Consider the following 13,070-nt stretch of genomic DNA (forward strand, 5'->3'; position numbering starts at 1 on the left):
TATATATATCTAAACATGTGTATATTTACGAGCATATGTTTGCACATTTGCATACATACATATATAGAAACATGTATGTGTGTGTGTGTGTGTGTGTGTGTGTGTGTGTGTGTGTGCAAACACACTTATATCAAATATAAATACACATATGCTATATGTTGGTCAAAATGTTTTATAAAAAAAAAAAAAAGAAATTAGTGGAACTACTTCCTGTTTGTACTTCATTCTTCAACAAATAATTATTCTAAACAAGTAATCCGAGATTCAGCAACAAAAACAAGACCAAAAATTAAAACCAAAAAGTATATTTGTGTTATCAGTAGAGTGTTATAGTTTTAAGATGTCGAAATGGTGTCTTTATGGCGTTGCTTCATCGCTGCTGAGTTAGGGATAACTGCGAAGGTAATTCATGTGAAGTAATTTAGCCAGAATACATTATGTAATATGATGCGGAAGATTATTCTTGATAGTTATTTGTGGTGGATATAAACGAAGCAGGGTTGTGCTAAACATTCTTAACAATCATGGACTGAATCATATAGGTTGTCCTACGTGCCCGCCACTTTAGAGGTGAGATCCACGGTTGTGGCATTCATTTAAAGCAGTGGTTCTCGACCATATCTTTCTTTTTTACCTGTGGACCTCTTTGACTCCTGTTTTTACTTGGGTGGATTTTCTTAGCCATTCCATGTTTTAAAGAAACTGTTATATTTTTATAATTGAATATTAAGAATTATATTAAAAAATCGTTAAAACATTTTGAGTATTGTAGAAGTAGACCCAGTTTATTGCACATAAATTTTAACAGCAACATCTTATAAGGACCCCAGGGGTGATATGGGGGTCTAAGGGTCACATGTATCTCGGTTGATACATGTTGAACACTGATTTAAAGTGTAACTTATTGTAATAGTGGAAATGGTACAGCCATCCCACGCGACAAGTGGTATGGGACAGCCACTATAAAGTGAAACGACGTCAACCAGTACAGGGAGTCATGTGTCAGTCGCTGTAGAGTCTTTGTACGAGTTCTCAGTTGGAGTTAAGTGTCAGTTGCGTGTTATAGTCGAGTTCGAGTAACAGTCAGGGTAAACGGTTCAAAGTCGGTGTCTTGCAGAGCTATCAACGATAGCACGATAGACAAAGCTGTGTATTACCGTTCCGGTATACAAGAGATACATTGTATCCGATACCAAGAAATATCGTGGCTACAAGAGTAGATACAACAGCTTCAGTCACAACAGTGGCCACACTTTATAACTGTGGAAAACACCCCTTTACAACAATTATCGTAATCGAAAAGCAGACATTTTCATGGCATAGAGATAACACGAATCTCAAATGGCCGCATCACATAGTATTGTCATATAATTCGTCACAATTCATTCATTTATGAAACGAGTGATGTATTATCAACAATTGTTTCATTCATTTGAAGGAAGTTGCGTCTAAATCGCATCTTAGTTATTAGAGACGTGGGCTCTTCCTGGTGAGATGATTAGATGTACTACATGTGGACTTTGATTCTAGTGATGAATCAACGATCCAATGAATATGTTGCTCACTCACTGCTCATTCATGCAAGCGTTTGTTCATTTACTTAGTCTCTCAGACAATGAAAATCGGCGAATTTATGCTACTGGAGCACCAAATCATGATTTATGAGTTATTGTTTCCTGTATCGATAAGATTTACCAGTTTAGCTTATCTAACTGGAGAATGAGTGTAAAATATTCCAGACGTATTACATATGACAGACTTTTGTCTTATCCAATTGCGCAGAGACAGAATTTCAAATGAAAATAGAATAGATATACATTTGTAATTTAAGAATATTTAAACAGTACTATTTTCTGTATTATTGCGAATAAATTTTTCGGCGCTTTATGCTCTGATTTCAAATCCCGGTGAGGCCAACTTTACTTTTTCTCGTTTCAAGATTGATAAAATAAAGTACCAGTCAGGCACTGGGATCGATAGAAGCGACTAAATCAGTCACTCTAAAACTGCAAAGCTTGTATTAAATTTTATTACAAATAAATTCACAAGAAAGATATAGCTTCAGAAAAAATACTGGTTTCATATTTTGGGACAAGGCCAGCAATTTCGAGGGAAGGATTCAGTCGATTACATCGGCCCAAGTGCTCAACTGGTACTTATTTAGAAAGGATGAAAAGTAAAGTCGACCTCAGCGGAATTTGAACTCCGACGAAATGCTGCTAAGCATTTTCCCCCCACCCTGTTAAACGATTCTGCAATCTCGCCGCCTTATTCTCAACAAGTATTAAGATGTTCTTTAAATATGTTTTAAAAATTGTTTTTCAAAATTTAAATTTTCACACGGTAAATATAAAGTCGTTGAAAGTGTTTTAATTCTGACATCAAATAAATCTTTGGAAGACTTTTTTGTTGTTGTTGTTGTTGCTGAAGCATCGCTCGCTAAATATTATTTTTTGGTTGGTAGTTAAGCACACAGCTTTTCTTTGACTTTTGAAATGTGGGCCATTAAACTCTCCCACTTTGGATATTTATGTCAGGAATTTAAGACATACGCCATTAATTCGCATTTGCTTAAACCAAATTATTCAAAACAATAAAATTTCAGCCGAAACTTATGTCTAAAATTTAATTCCTTCTGAACAGAAATATGTTGTAAATTATTTTGTTTGGTAAAGACTGATTTGTATTTGACTCAAAATTGTTTTGAAGAACTCTAAAGCTATAGTGACTTATGAGATATTCACATTTTCAGATTATGTTGAAATATACAAATATGTACCGATGAATAATGAATCTTAATGTATGTATGTATGTATGTATGTATGTATATATGTATATATGCATGTATGTATGTATGTATGTATGTATGTATGTATGTATGTATGTATGTATGTCTTTATTCAGTTTATTTCAAGATTTCTTGCCAATAGAGAAAGAACTGGTTTCTAACCTAGATCCGAGGTTCCTTCATCGGAATTTCAAAATCAACAACAGGGTATTTTTGTATGTATGTATGTTCGTATGTATGATTGTATGTATGCATTCTTTTGAATTTTCCATTCTACTTAAAGATTTCTAATACATACGATTTTGAATTTGTGGGCGCTATATAATCGATTATACATTGGCTTTAATACTTGACAGATATTTTATATTATCAATCACAAATTAATGACAAGTAAAGTTGAGCTCGAAGGTATGTGAACTCAGGAGTTAAACTACCCCAACTAAATACTAAATTATACGCTTCCACTCAAACCATTCTTTCGACACACAACTCTTAACTTCTTACATTTACCTAAGGATTTTGGTGGAAGGAAATAATCAATTATATCAACATCATTACTTGATTGTTATTTTACTTTATCGATCCAGGAAAGATGAAATGCGAAATTCATCACCTCGATAGGATTTGAACCCAAAACCTAATGAGTCTACCTATTACTAGAAGGTGTTTTGGTCTATGCTTTAACGATTCTGCCAGTTCAAAAAGTCTGAGTTACAAATTTTGGCACTTGACTAACATGGTCATGTGTGTGTGTGTGTGTGTATGTGTGTGTGTGTGAGAGAGAGAGAGAGAGAGAGAGAGAGAGAGAGAGAGAGAGAAAGTTGAACCCAGTACTCAAGCTAGTACTTATTTTACCGACCCGAAAGGACGAAAGGTAAAAGTCGACCCGGCGGTGTTTGAACTCAGGGTGTAAAGTCGGAAGAATTGTCGCTAAGTATTAATATTTTTCGTGGGACAGTAATAATTATGCCATCTCGCCATTCATTCAAAAAACTATTGTTAAGTGTTTCTGCTAGAAAGAATCCTCCCCAGCATGCACACCTGGATATTACTATCTTGGGTGCTTGAACTCATGGGGCAGGTTACCCGGTTACCCGGTAACCCTAGCATGTAAGTGACCGAGATCACAACTTTCTCCGTGAATGAGACGTCAGTTGGTCGCAGAGTTACCAAGTTACAGATGAGTGACGACGAACAATGTGAAATGAAGTGTTTTGCTCAAGAACCCAACGCATCACCTGGTCCAGGAATCGAAACCACAATCTTGTGATTTTGATTGCAACACCCTAACCACTTGGCCACATACTTTCGCGTTTGAAAGAAAAAAAAGAGGGGAAATACAGAATGCTTTTCTTTCTTTTAATCTTTCATCTTCTAACTGCTTTTAGTCGTTCGGGGCCCCAGGATTCTAGAATGTAGGTGCTTCGAACTCTGTACTTTTCGTTCAGCTAAAGAGGATGAAAGGAAAAGTGGACACGGATGGTATTTGGTTTCTGAAATTAAATGGAAGGGTCCAGTCACCACATAACATTTTACCTGAGACTGTACCAAGTTTAACATCTCTTTGACGCTGTGTGCGCATGCGTCTATTTATATATGGCACATTTATAGTTTCAATCAGCAGCTAACTTTCATCTCTGCACTCGCGTATGCTGTGTACCACCACACTACTAATGGTCTACAACATAACAACAGTGCTACATAAAAACTACCTTTTTACTGCTAGTGGTTTGCATCACAAAGTACTAGATTCGAGAAGGTAAACAAAAATTCCATTTTACTTAGAATTTAAAAATAAACTATTGAACGTAAGCTGAAGATATATTATTCCATTATGTGCAACAGAAACCGTATTTATTAAAATAACCATTTGCATATCAAACTTATTGGAAATACACCACGAATAAAGCAAATTTTCTGCGCTATTTGCCCAGAGATGTTATCTCTTATGAACGTACTATGTTTAGAAACAGAAATATATCCGTATCAGAGGAGAACTCGTCCAAGCAGAGCCCGTAAAAATGCTAGATGCGCATTTCTGTCTCATTGCGCTTTGTCAGCAGCATGTTCTCACTGGTAACTACAAGTCAAAATCCGTTACTATTGATATAGAAAAACGGTGTTTGAACATTCGTTGATGTTGCAATTAGCCACTCGGTTGAATAAATCCGTTTATTGCAACGGCAGCACTACTAAATAAATAGCCATCTCTGTATCACTCTTTCTTAGCCAAGATTTTCAATTTAAATTTCAATACTTCCAATATTTTCGTTAAACAGGATTTTCTTAAAACCACTTCATCACTGAATTTCTGCGAAATATTAATTCTTTGAAAGGTCGGACAGTTTGTTGAATATGACTATTTCGCAAACTATTCGCACAATTTCTCTCCTTCTTCGTAGTTCATTAATCTTTTCCAATCTTAAGATGAGAATTAATCACAGAAAAATTTGTGTATTAATATTTCCATAAAGAATATGAGCGAGAAAGCAAGGTGTGGTAAGTAGTTTGCCTTCCAGTGACATGGTTCTGCGTTCAGGCCCACGGCGTGCACTTTGGGCAAGAACGTACAGACGGACGAAATGCTATTAAACATTTTGCCGTTTCTATTAATATTGTTTTCGCATTTTGGCACAAGGCCAGCAATTTCAGTGGAGCGGGTATGTCGATTACATCGACCCCAGTGCTCAACTGGTTCTTATTTTATAGACTTCATCCCTCCCCCCCAAAAAATGGCAGACAGTGTCGACCTCCACAGAATTCGAACTCGGAACATAAAGACAAACGAATTGTCACCAATAATTTTCACCGGCATGCTGTAAGGATTCGTCCAGCTCGCCGCCAACCATTTCAAGTAATATCAGTTTCAAATTTTGTCACAAGGCTAGCAATTTCGAAGGATGGAAGGAGGAAATCGATTACATCGACTCCAGTACTCAACTGGTACTTATTTTATCGACCCCAGTGCTCAGCTGGTACTTATTTTATCGACCCCGGAAGGATGAAAGGCAATGTCAACCTCGATGGAATCGTTTCGTGTAATATTAGCAGATTACGTGAGCTGAAAAATAAATACCTCGCAATAAAAAGTACAAGTCTATAACCGCTTCAATCAAGACACAAAGCAGACTGGATTCATCTCCAGTTGATCAATAAAACATCTGACAGGATATTTAGTCTTCGATTTGGTCAAATCATTTTTATGAGTAACATATTTACATTAGCAGTAGAAACGGCACCGTTTCTTCAGTTCTTTAACAGCTTTCACTCTTTGAACTATGGCCACTCAAGGGCCTCTGTTTCCAGGATATAATTGATTTTTTTCTACCTGCGTTCTTATTTCTCAGTTGGTATTTACTTTATTAATTTAATGAGAATGAAAAGAAAAATGGGGATAGGCATGGGTGGGGGATTTGAATTCAGAACTTTAAGGCACGTAACTAAATAACAAAATATATTTTATTTCAGATTCTGTCTTCTTCCCACGAACGTGTATGTGCTTGTGTATTTGTGTGTATGTATGTATGTCATTGTTCAGTTTTCAAGACCAGATACCCTTCTGCATGCACAAACCTCTGCAGTGCTATACTAATTCTACCTCTCTACCTGCTAGTGTTTTGTGAAACAAAATACTAGATTCTCGGAGGCAAACAAAAAAATCTTATTACATTCAGCATTAAAGTATAGACCGAATGTCCACATTTACTCAAGTAGCAAGAATCTCGAAACGTCTTTGTATCTCTTCCGTCTATTAGGCCCAAAATCAACGTCGATCAATATGATCCAACGTATTTGTATCATGAGTGTAATGAGCCATGATTAATAAGCGCATGAATGGTAACAGCTCGATGAACAGCTGCAAAGTCCTTTGGACAATTGGAAAAATAATCTTTCTCAATAAATTTGATGACAATGGCAAAACTAACGTATTTGTCAAGAAATGAACTTATCAATAATAAGAACAAATATTTTACGGAAAATATATTTTAATCGAACTTTTGAAATCAATGGAACTTTAGCTAGAAGTTGCTTACTTGGACCCCAGTAGTTATATCTTGATTGGTGCTTATTGTGTGGAAGGGATTATCAAAGGATTAGTAGAGGGACTAGGAATGGTTTGATCCCAGAACCTAAAGCAACAACCAAACGCAACATCTTTATCCTCCACTCTACCAATTCTCTCAGCTATTTTGCCACGTGTCGTGTCTCAGCATGTACATGTGTGTTAGTATCTGTGTGGTATATTGGACATTTTTACTTTCAAGACAAGATAATCCCATCCATGCACAAGTCCACGTAGTGTACCACCTTTGGTTCACTCAGAACGACAGTGCTACAGTAACTCTACCTTTCTACCTGCTAGTGTTTTGTGTCACAAAATACTAGATTCTCGAAGGCAAACAATTCTATTACATTTAGTATTTAAGAATAAAAGTTTGGCTCCAGAGGCCAAACTTAGCCATGTAACAAGAATCTTGAAACCCCTTCTTTCCCTTATGTTATCATTTAGACCAGCAGTTCTCTGCTACTTTTTACTTATGGACCCCTCTGATTTCTATTTTGTTCGGTTGGACCCTCATTACCACTCGATTTTAAAGAAACCCTATTATATTTTTCATAATTAAATATTATTAGGAATTCTATTTAAAAATCGTTAAAATATTTTGTGTAGAGCAGAAGTACAACCAGTTTGTTGCACAGAAATTTTAACAACAAATCTTATGCGTAACTTGTGAGGGTCATATATGGATCCCAGTTGGTTACTTATGCAATCTGCATCCGATATACAGGCGGGGTGCAAAAGTAGGTATACAGTATGTATTACATCAATATTTGTTATACTTAATTCATTAAGATTATTAGCTCATTAAATTAGTTAGCCTCGTTTTTGATAGTTTCAATGTCATTAATCATAAAAATACATTTATCATAACTATAATAATACTTTTATCGTAACTTTTGATTTTTTTTTTTTTTTGATAAAAATGAGTATTGTACGTGTTTTCTTTTTTCATAACTGTATTCCAGCTTTTGCACCACCCTGTATAGTGCAAGCAGAGACAATAAGCATTACTTCTCAATGTAGTTGCTATTTTCATCTCTTACAGAGATTTGCTAATTCGCTACATTGTTTGTTAATTTGTGATATAGTCTTTCTTGATAAATTTGATGACTATTACCAAACTTAACATATTTTCACTAAATTAACTAATTAGTTATAGGAACAAACATTTTAAGGAAAATATATTTTAATCAAACGATTGTGAAGTAATGAAATTTGGCCGGAAGTTGATAGCTTGAATTACTTCGTTACTTATTCGTCGACTGGTGCCTCTTGCTTGGAATGAAAGGTGAAATGTGTCAATGAACCTTAGAGGAATTTATTTCCAGAACCTAAACAGATATAACCAAAAACACCAACATCTTTATTCGCCACTCTACCAGTTCTATCAACTAATTACCAATGCCTGCGTGCGTGAGTATGTGTGTGTATATTGTACATTTTTATCTTCAAGACCAGATACCCTTCTGCATGCACAAACCTCTGCAGTGCTATACTAATTCTACCTCTCTACCTGCTAGTGTTTTGTGAAACAAAATACTAGATTCTCGGAGGCAAACATAAAATCTTATTACATTCAGCATTAAAGTATAGACCCAATGTCCACATTTACTCATGTAACAAGAATCTTGAAACCTCTTTGTTTCCTCTGTGTTAAGTCCAGGTCAACCTCAACCAATGAGATATACAGAACCAAAGACTTTCCTCGTTCCTTTCATGAGAATCGTGTCTCTTTAATAAGGATATGAATTTCATTCGTTTCAGCGTTTGATTAAACTGGATATTCAAAGACTTCTTGATCCTATTTGTAATTAGTTCAGTTCTTGAGACTACACAAGTTCTGTCAACAATCAATCAACGTCATTTTCAAATTTCTCTTTACTTATACAGTTTGTGTACCGATGAATATTAGCACCAACATGACTGTGTATATAGAGAATTTTATACCGGCTTAGCTGTTTCGTAAGAAGTTTGCTTCTCAGCCACATGGTTCCAGATGCATACTTACTTCGTGGCTCCTTGGGCAAGTGTGTTCTACTATAGTCTCAGGTCGACCAAAGCCTTGTGAATGGATTTAGTAGATGGAAACTGAAAGACGCTTATCGTATATATATATATGTGTGTGTGTGTGTGTGTGTGTGTGTGTGTGTGTGCTTGAGTGTGCTTGCGTGCGTGTGTGTCTGTGTTTGACCCCTACCACTACTTCACAAGTAGTGTTGGTTTGTTTACACCCGGTTCGGCAAAAATAACCGATATAATACGCACCAGGCTTACAAAAAGCACTGGCGGTGATGTGCTCAACGAAATATTCTTCAAGGAGGTGCCCCAACATGGCCGCAGTCTAATGACTGAAGCAAGTAAAAGATAAGAAAATGTTAATTTGTTTCATTAGCGCAAATGGTAATTCCATGACATTGCTACAGAAGAACCGAACCAATTCCAACAAAACATTTCTATCGAAAGCAACGAACCTTTAACTAACAGTTGATTACTTCGACCCCAGAACTTAATTCTTGACTTGGTGACTGGTGCTTATTCTCTGGAATGGAGGATGAAAACATAAGAGGATCCAGGGGTGGGGGGAAATTCCATACCAGAATGCTAAGAGACATAATCAATTACCCCCAATAGGTTTTATCCTAGACTTTACCCCAATAGGTTTTATCCTAGACTACCTACCAATGTGTATAAGCACACGCGCGTGTGTATGTGAGTGCATATGTGTGTATGTGTGTGTGAGTGTGTGTGTATGTGTGTGCGTGCGTGTGTGTTTATGTGTGTGTGCGTGTGTGTATAAATTTTACATTATTATTTTGAAAACCGGATACTCTAGTTCATGCACCTGTTTGTACAGTGTGCCGCATCTGGTCCACACTTAAACAACGGTGCTACATTAAACCTGCCTTTTTACTGCTAGGGTTTTGCATCACAAAATACTAGATTCGAGAAGGCAAACACAAAATCCAGGATTTACGTAGACTCTACTGAATTCAACTTCCAGGTGTAACTATTTATCAAGAATCTCAAAAGCCCTGTTTAAAAAAAAAATCATGGGGTTATTTAAAACCAGCTCCAGCCTGACAGAATACTCGTATGATCAAATGCATTCCTTGTGTAATCACCATTCCCTCTCTTTAGATGTGTCATATATATCTAGGTATTTGATTATCCAATATGAACTTTTCTTAAAATAGTAGATAGTGATTTGACACTTGTTATGTTCTGAATCTTTTGTTTTACTGTTTCGTAGGTCGAAATATCAACTGTTTGCAGTGAACTTTGCGGCCAATGTTATTATGATATGCAATATGAATATAGCTCGTTCACTGGATATGTTTTAACGATATATTGTGTAAAGACATATTTAATGTTCTCCATAATACTTCAATGGTTTTGCTAGTTTCGTTCGCAAAAACGTCCATAGTACGATATGATAGGAAGCTGATGTTCGAAGCGTTGATAAACGCGTGGATCTCATAGGCAGACAGTCTCAATACGTATCGTTGCTATCAAGGGCGACGACAACATTGCTCTCATCAAATCCTTCCAAATAGACAGAGCCCACCGGGAGGTCACCAGAAGACCTGGCTTCACTGAAGCTGTATTGATAGTCATTAGAGAAAGAGAAAGATTCACGACGTCAGAGGACATCGTTAACAGTTGTCGCCAGTAACTTAGTGATATTGGGAGTCCGATAGGGCAATCGTTGGCAGAGTAAGAGAGGTTGTCTTCTTTGGGGATAGGACACATTGTAGCCTGTTTCTAAAGTACAGAGGGAGAGATTGGAATATTAGGGCTTACTTTTGAGGTACAATATATGGAGTTAATAGAAAGGATACCGCAAAATCAGTTACCTTAGTTTGAAGTGACTGAAGGGACGTTCACACTCGGCGGGTTTGTATGGGAGAGTGTGGACCTGGACGAATGGAAAGGGACGGAAGTACTACCAGGATCGCAATTAGATCCTGATCTAAATCCAAATATGGAAGACAGGACAAATTGTAAGCAATCTATTTGAGGTCTTAAGATGAACTGAGTGCTTAAACTGTAAAACATTTATTTTATTTATTTGTAGATGTACCACTTATGTGTCATCGGAAGTTTCCAGCCTCGTTTTGGGATAGTGCATACCAAAGTTCGACGAGCAGTCTTCCACACAGTTTCCATTTTCCATCAGATGCTTATTTGAATTCATCCCTTTATGCAATGTCGGGTTTCCATAAAACATGGCCTTACTCACTTGCATCACAGACTCACAGCTACGCTCCGCAACCAGCTCACACCTTTTCTTATTCACCAATGGAAACCGCCGCCAGCCGATATAGTCCGCACTATACACCTTTTATGATGCAGTCTCCAGCCCAAATGAGCAGTCGGATTGAGTCGAGACATGGACAGTACGACGTCGGGAAATCGAGTGACCCATTTAGTTCAGCATATTATCCAGTACCTCGTTTAAGCGGAGAGATGGGTTCCAGTTTCAATCTTGAATCGAGCGGTTTAGGTCAGTGCCATTAATATATTATTTTCGTTTCTTTTTTTTATTTTCATTATTTTATTAATTAAACGTGTAGATAATTCGTTTTTTTTCTCGGTGGAACTTGAAGTAGATAAAGCTACAAGTAACAGCGTGTAAATATTGAGTTTTAAAACCTTTTGAATTGGAAGACGAACCTAGATTTCCTGTAAACATGACTGACGTCCAACCATTCTACCAAATCAACCCTTTGATTTTCTCAGTCTCTTTTAGAAGCATAGTGCTTACCAACGAGAATTACGTCAAAGGAACTTAGGAATTTTGAGAGAGCGCGAAATAATTTGTTTTTATTGGTGAAACTCGAAGTAGATAAAGCTATAAATAATAGCGTGTAAGTCGAAAAAGTCGAGGGTCATCGAGGTATGTTGCAATACATATAAATGCGATTTAGGCAGGAATTCGACAGGAGGTAGTTATCTTTTCTTTTTTTACTTGTTTTAGTCATTAGAGAGCGGCCATGCTGGGGCAATGCCTTGAAGAGTTTTTAGCCAAACGAATCAACCCCGGTACTTATTTATTTAAAGCGTGGTATTTATTCTATCGCCTCTTTTGCCGAACTGCTTGGTTATTGGGGTATAAACTCATCCATTCCGGTTGTCAAGTAGTGGTGTTAAACTTCATACTTTACACTCCTGGAGTTAATACCAGCAATGTACTGGTGTAGAAGGAATCGACAATTGTTATTCCAGAAAGTCAATTATTCTGTTCACAGTTGAGTATCATTCCTTCTACTAGAACAGAACCTTCGTCCCTCTCTCCCAATTGAAGGAAACCAGTTTCTTTGTTGAAAGGAATCGGTTACTTTGTGCTGAACAGCAAAGGAAATAATTTGTTTAGTCCGTTGATAACAATAATCCAGTGAAAATAATTGACTTCATCTCAAAGAATAGAAGACTTTAAAATACAAACCTGATTCCGAAATTAAGTGTGAAGCTTACTTTCAAAAATAACAGTTTCCCTTGTAAAAGTAATGTTTACTGATTAACTGGGATTAGGAAATAATCCCAACATAAATAAAGAGTATTAGAACAAGTGATGAGCTTCTAATGTTGTATAGGAGAAGTTTCTCCTTTCAATCCCTCTTGCCAATTTGACCATTAACAAAACCAATCCGTTTCTTCATAAGACTTTCCAATTCTAGCAACAACGTTTAAGTTAAAACATTTTTAAAAACGTAAAACAAAACGGTTTTTCCAAATTTATTTTATTCCTTCTTCTTGTCTGTGATGTTTCTGTCCTTTCTTTCTTGTTTCTCTCACCTTCTCCATCCCAATGCTTCGGATTAGTACTGTCAGCAAGTAAGGAACAGCGGTGTTAACGTAACTTATATTTCAGCTAGCCTTCAGTAACATTAGCTACAGCTAGACAACACTTACGAGACGAAGTGCCAGTACTTGACGACTGCTGGATTAAAAGCCTGTTATTTGAACTGTCCTGCTCTAATCAACATTACTCATTTGAAAAAGGCGTATCTTTTACACAAAGTGAAGCCTTCATTTCAACTAATTTATTTCATTCATTCCTAGTTTACATTCTTTGAAAGTAAGAATGTATGAAGACGGGTTCCATTCGAATAGTTTTACTTTCTTTGGCATTTCTATATGTCTTCATATTTATGATTGGATAAATGAATGGATGAATGAGTAATAGAATGGAAGAGTAGCAGATATGCAGCTATATAT

The 13,070-nt window shown here is 36.5% G+C and overlaps 1 protein-coding gene across 4 annotated transcripts in view; it reads left to right on the forward strand.

Annotated features, from left to right (window-relative positions):
* LOC106869519 (transcription cofactor vestigial-like protein 2) overlaps positions 1–13,070 on the forward strand; it is a 147,271-nt gene that overhangs the window by 131,857 nt on the left and 2,344 nt on the right. For all 4 annotated transcript variants that reach the window (XM_052970271.1, XM_052970270.1, XM_014915287.2 and 1 more), the window contains exon 3: positions 10,927–11,355. In XM_052970271.1, coding sequence (XP_052826231.1) covers positions 10,927–11,355 — 429 coding nt within the window. The remainder of the gene's footprint in view (positions 1–10,926; positions 11,356–13,070) is intronic.

Source organism: Octopus bimaculoides, chromosome 8 (genome assembly GCF_001194135.2).
Source record: "Octopus bimaculoides isolate UCB-OBI-ISO-001 chromosome 8, ASM119413v2, whole genome shotgun sequence".
Lineage (NCBI taxonomy): Eukaryota > Metazoa > Mollusca > Cephalopoda > Octopoda > Octopodidae > Octopus > Octopus bimaculoides.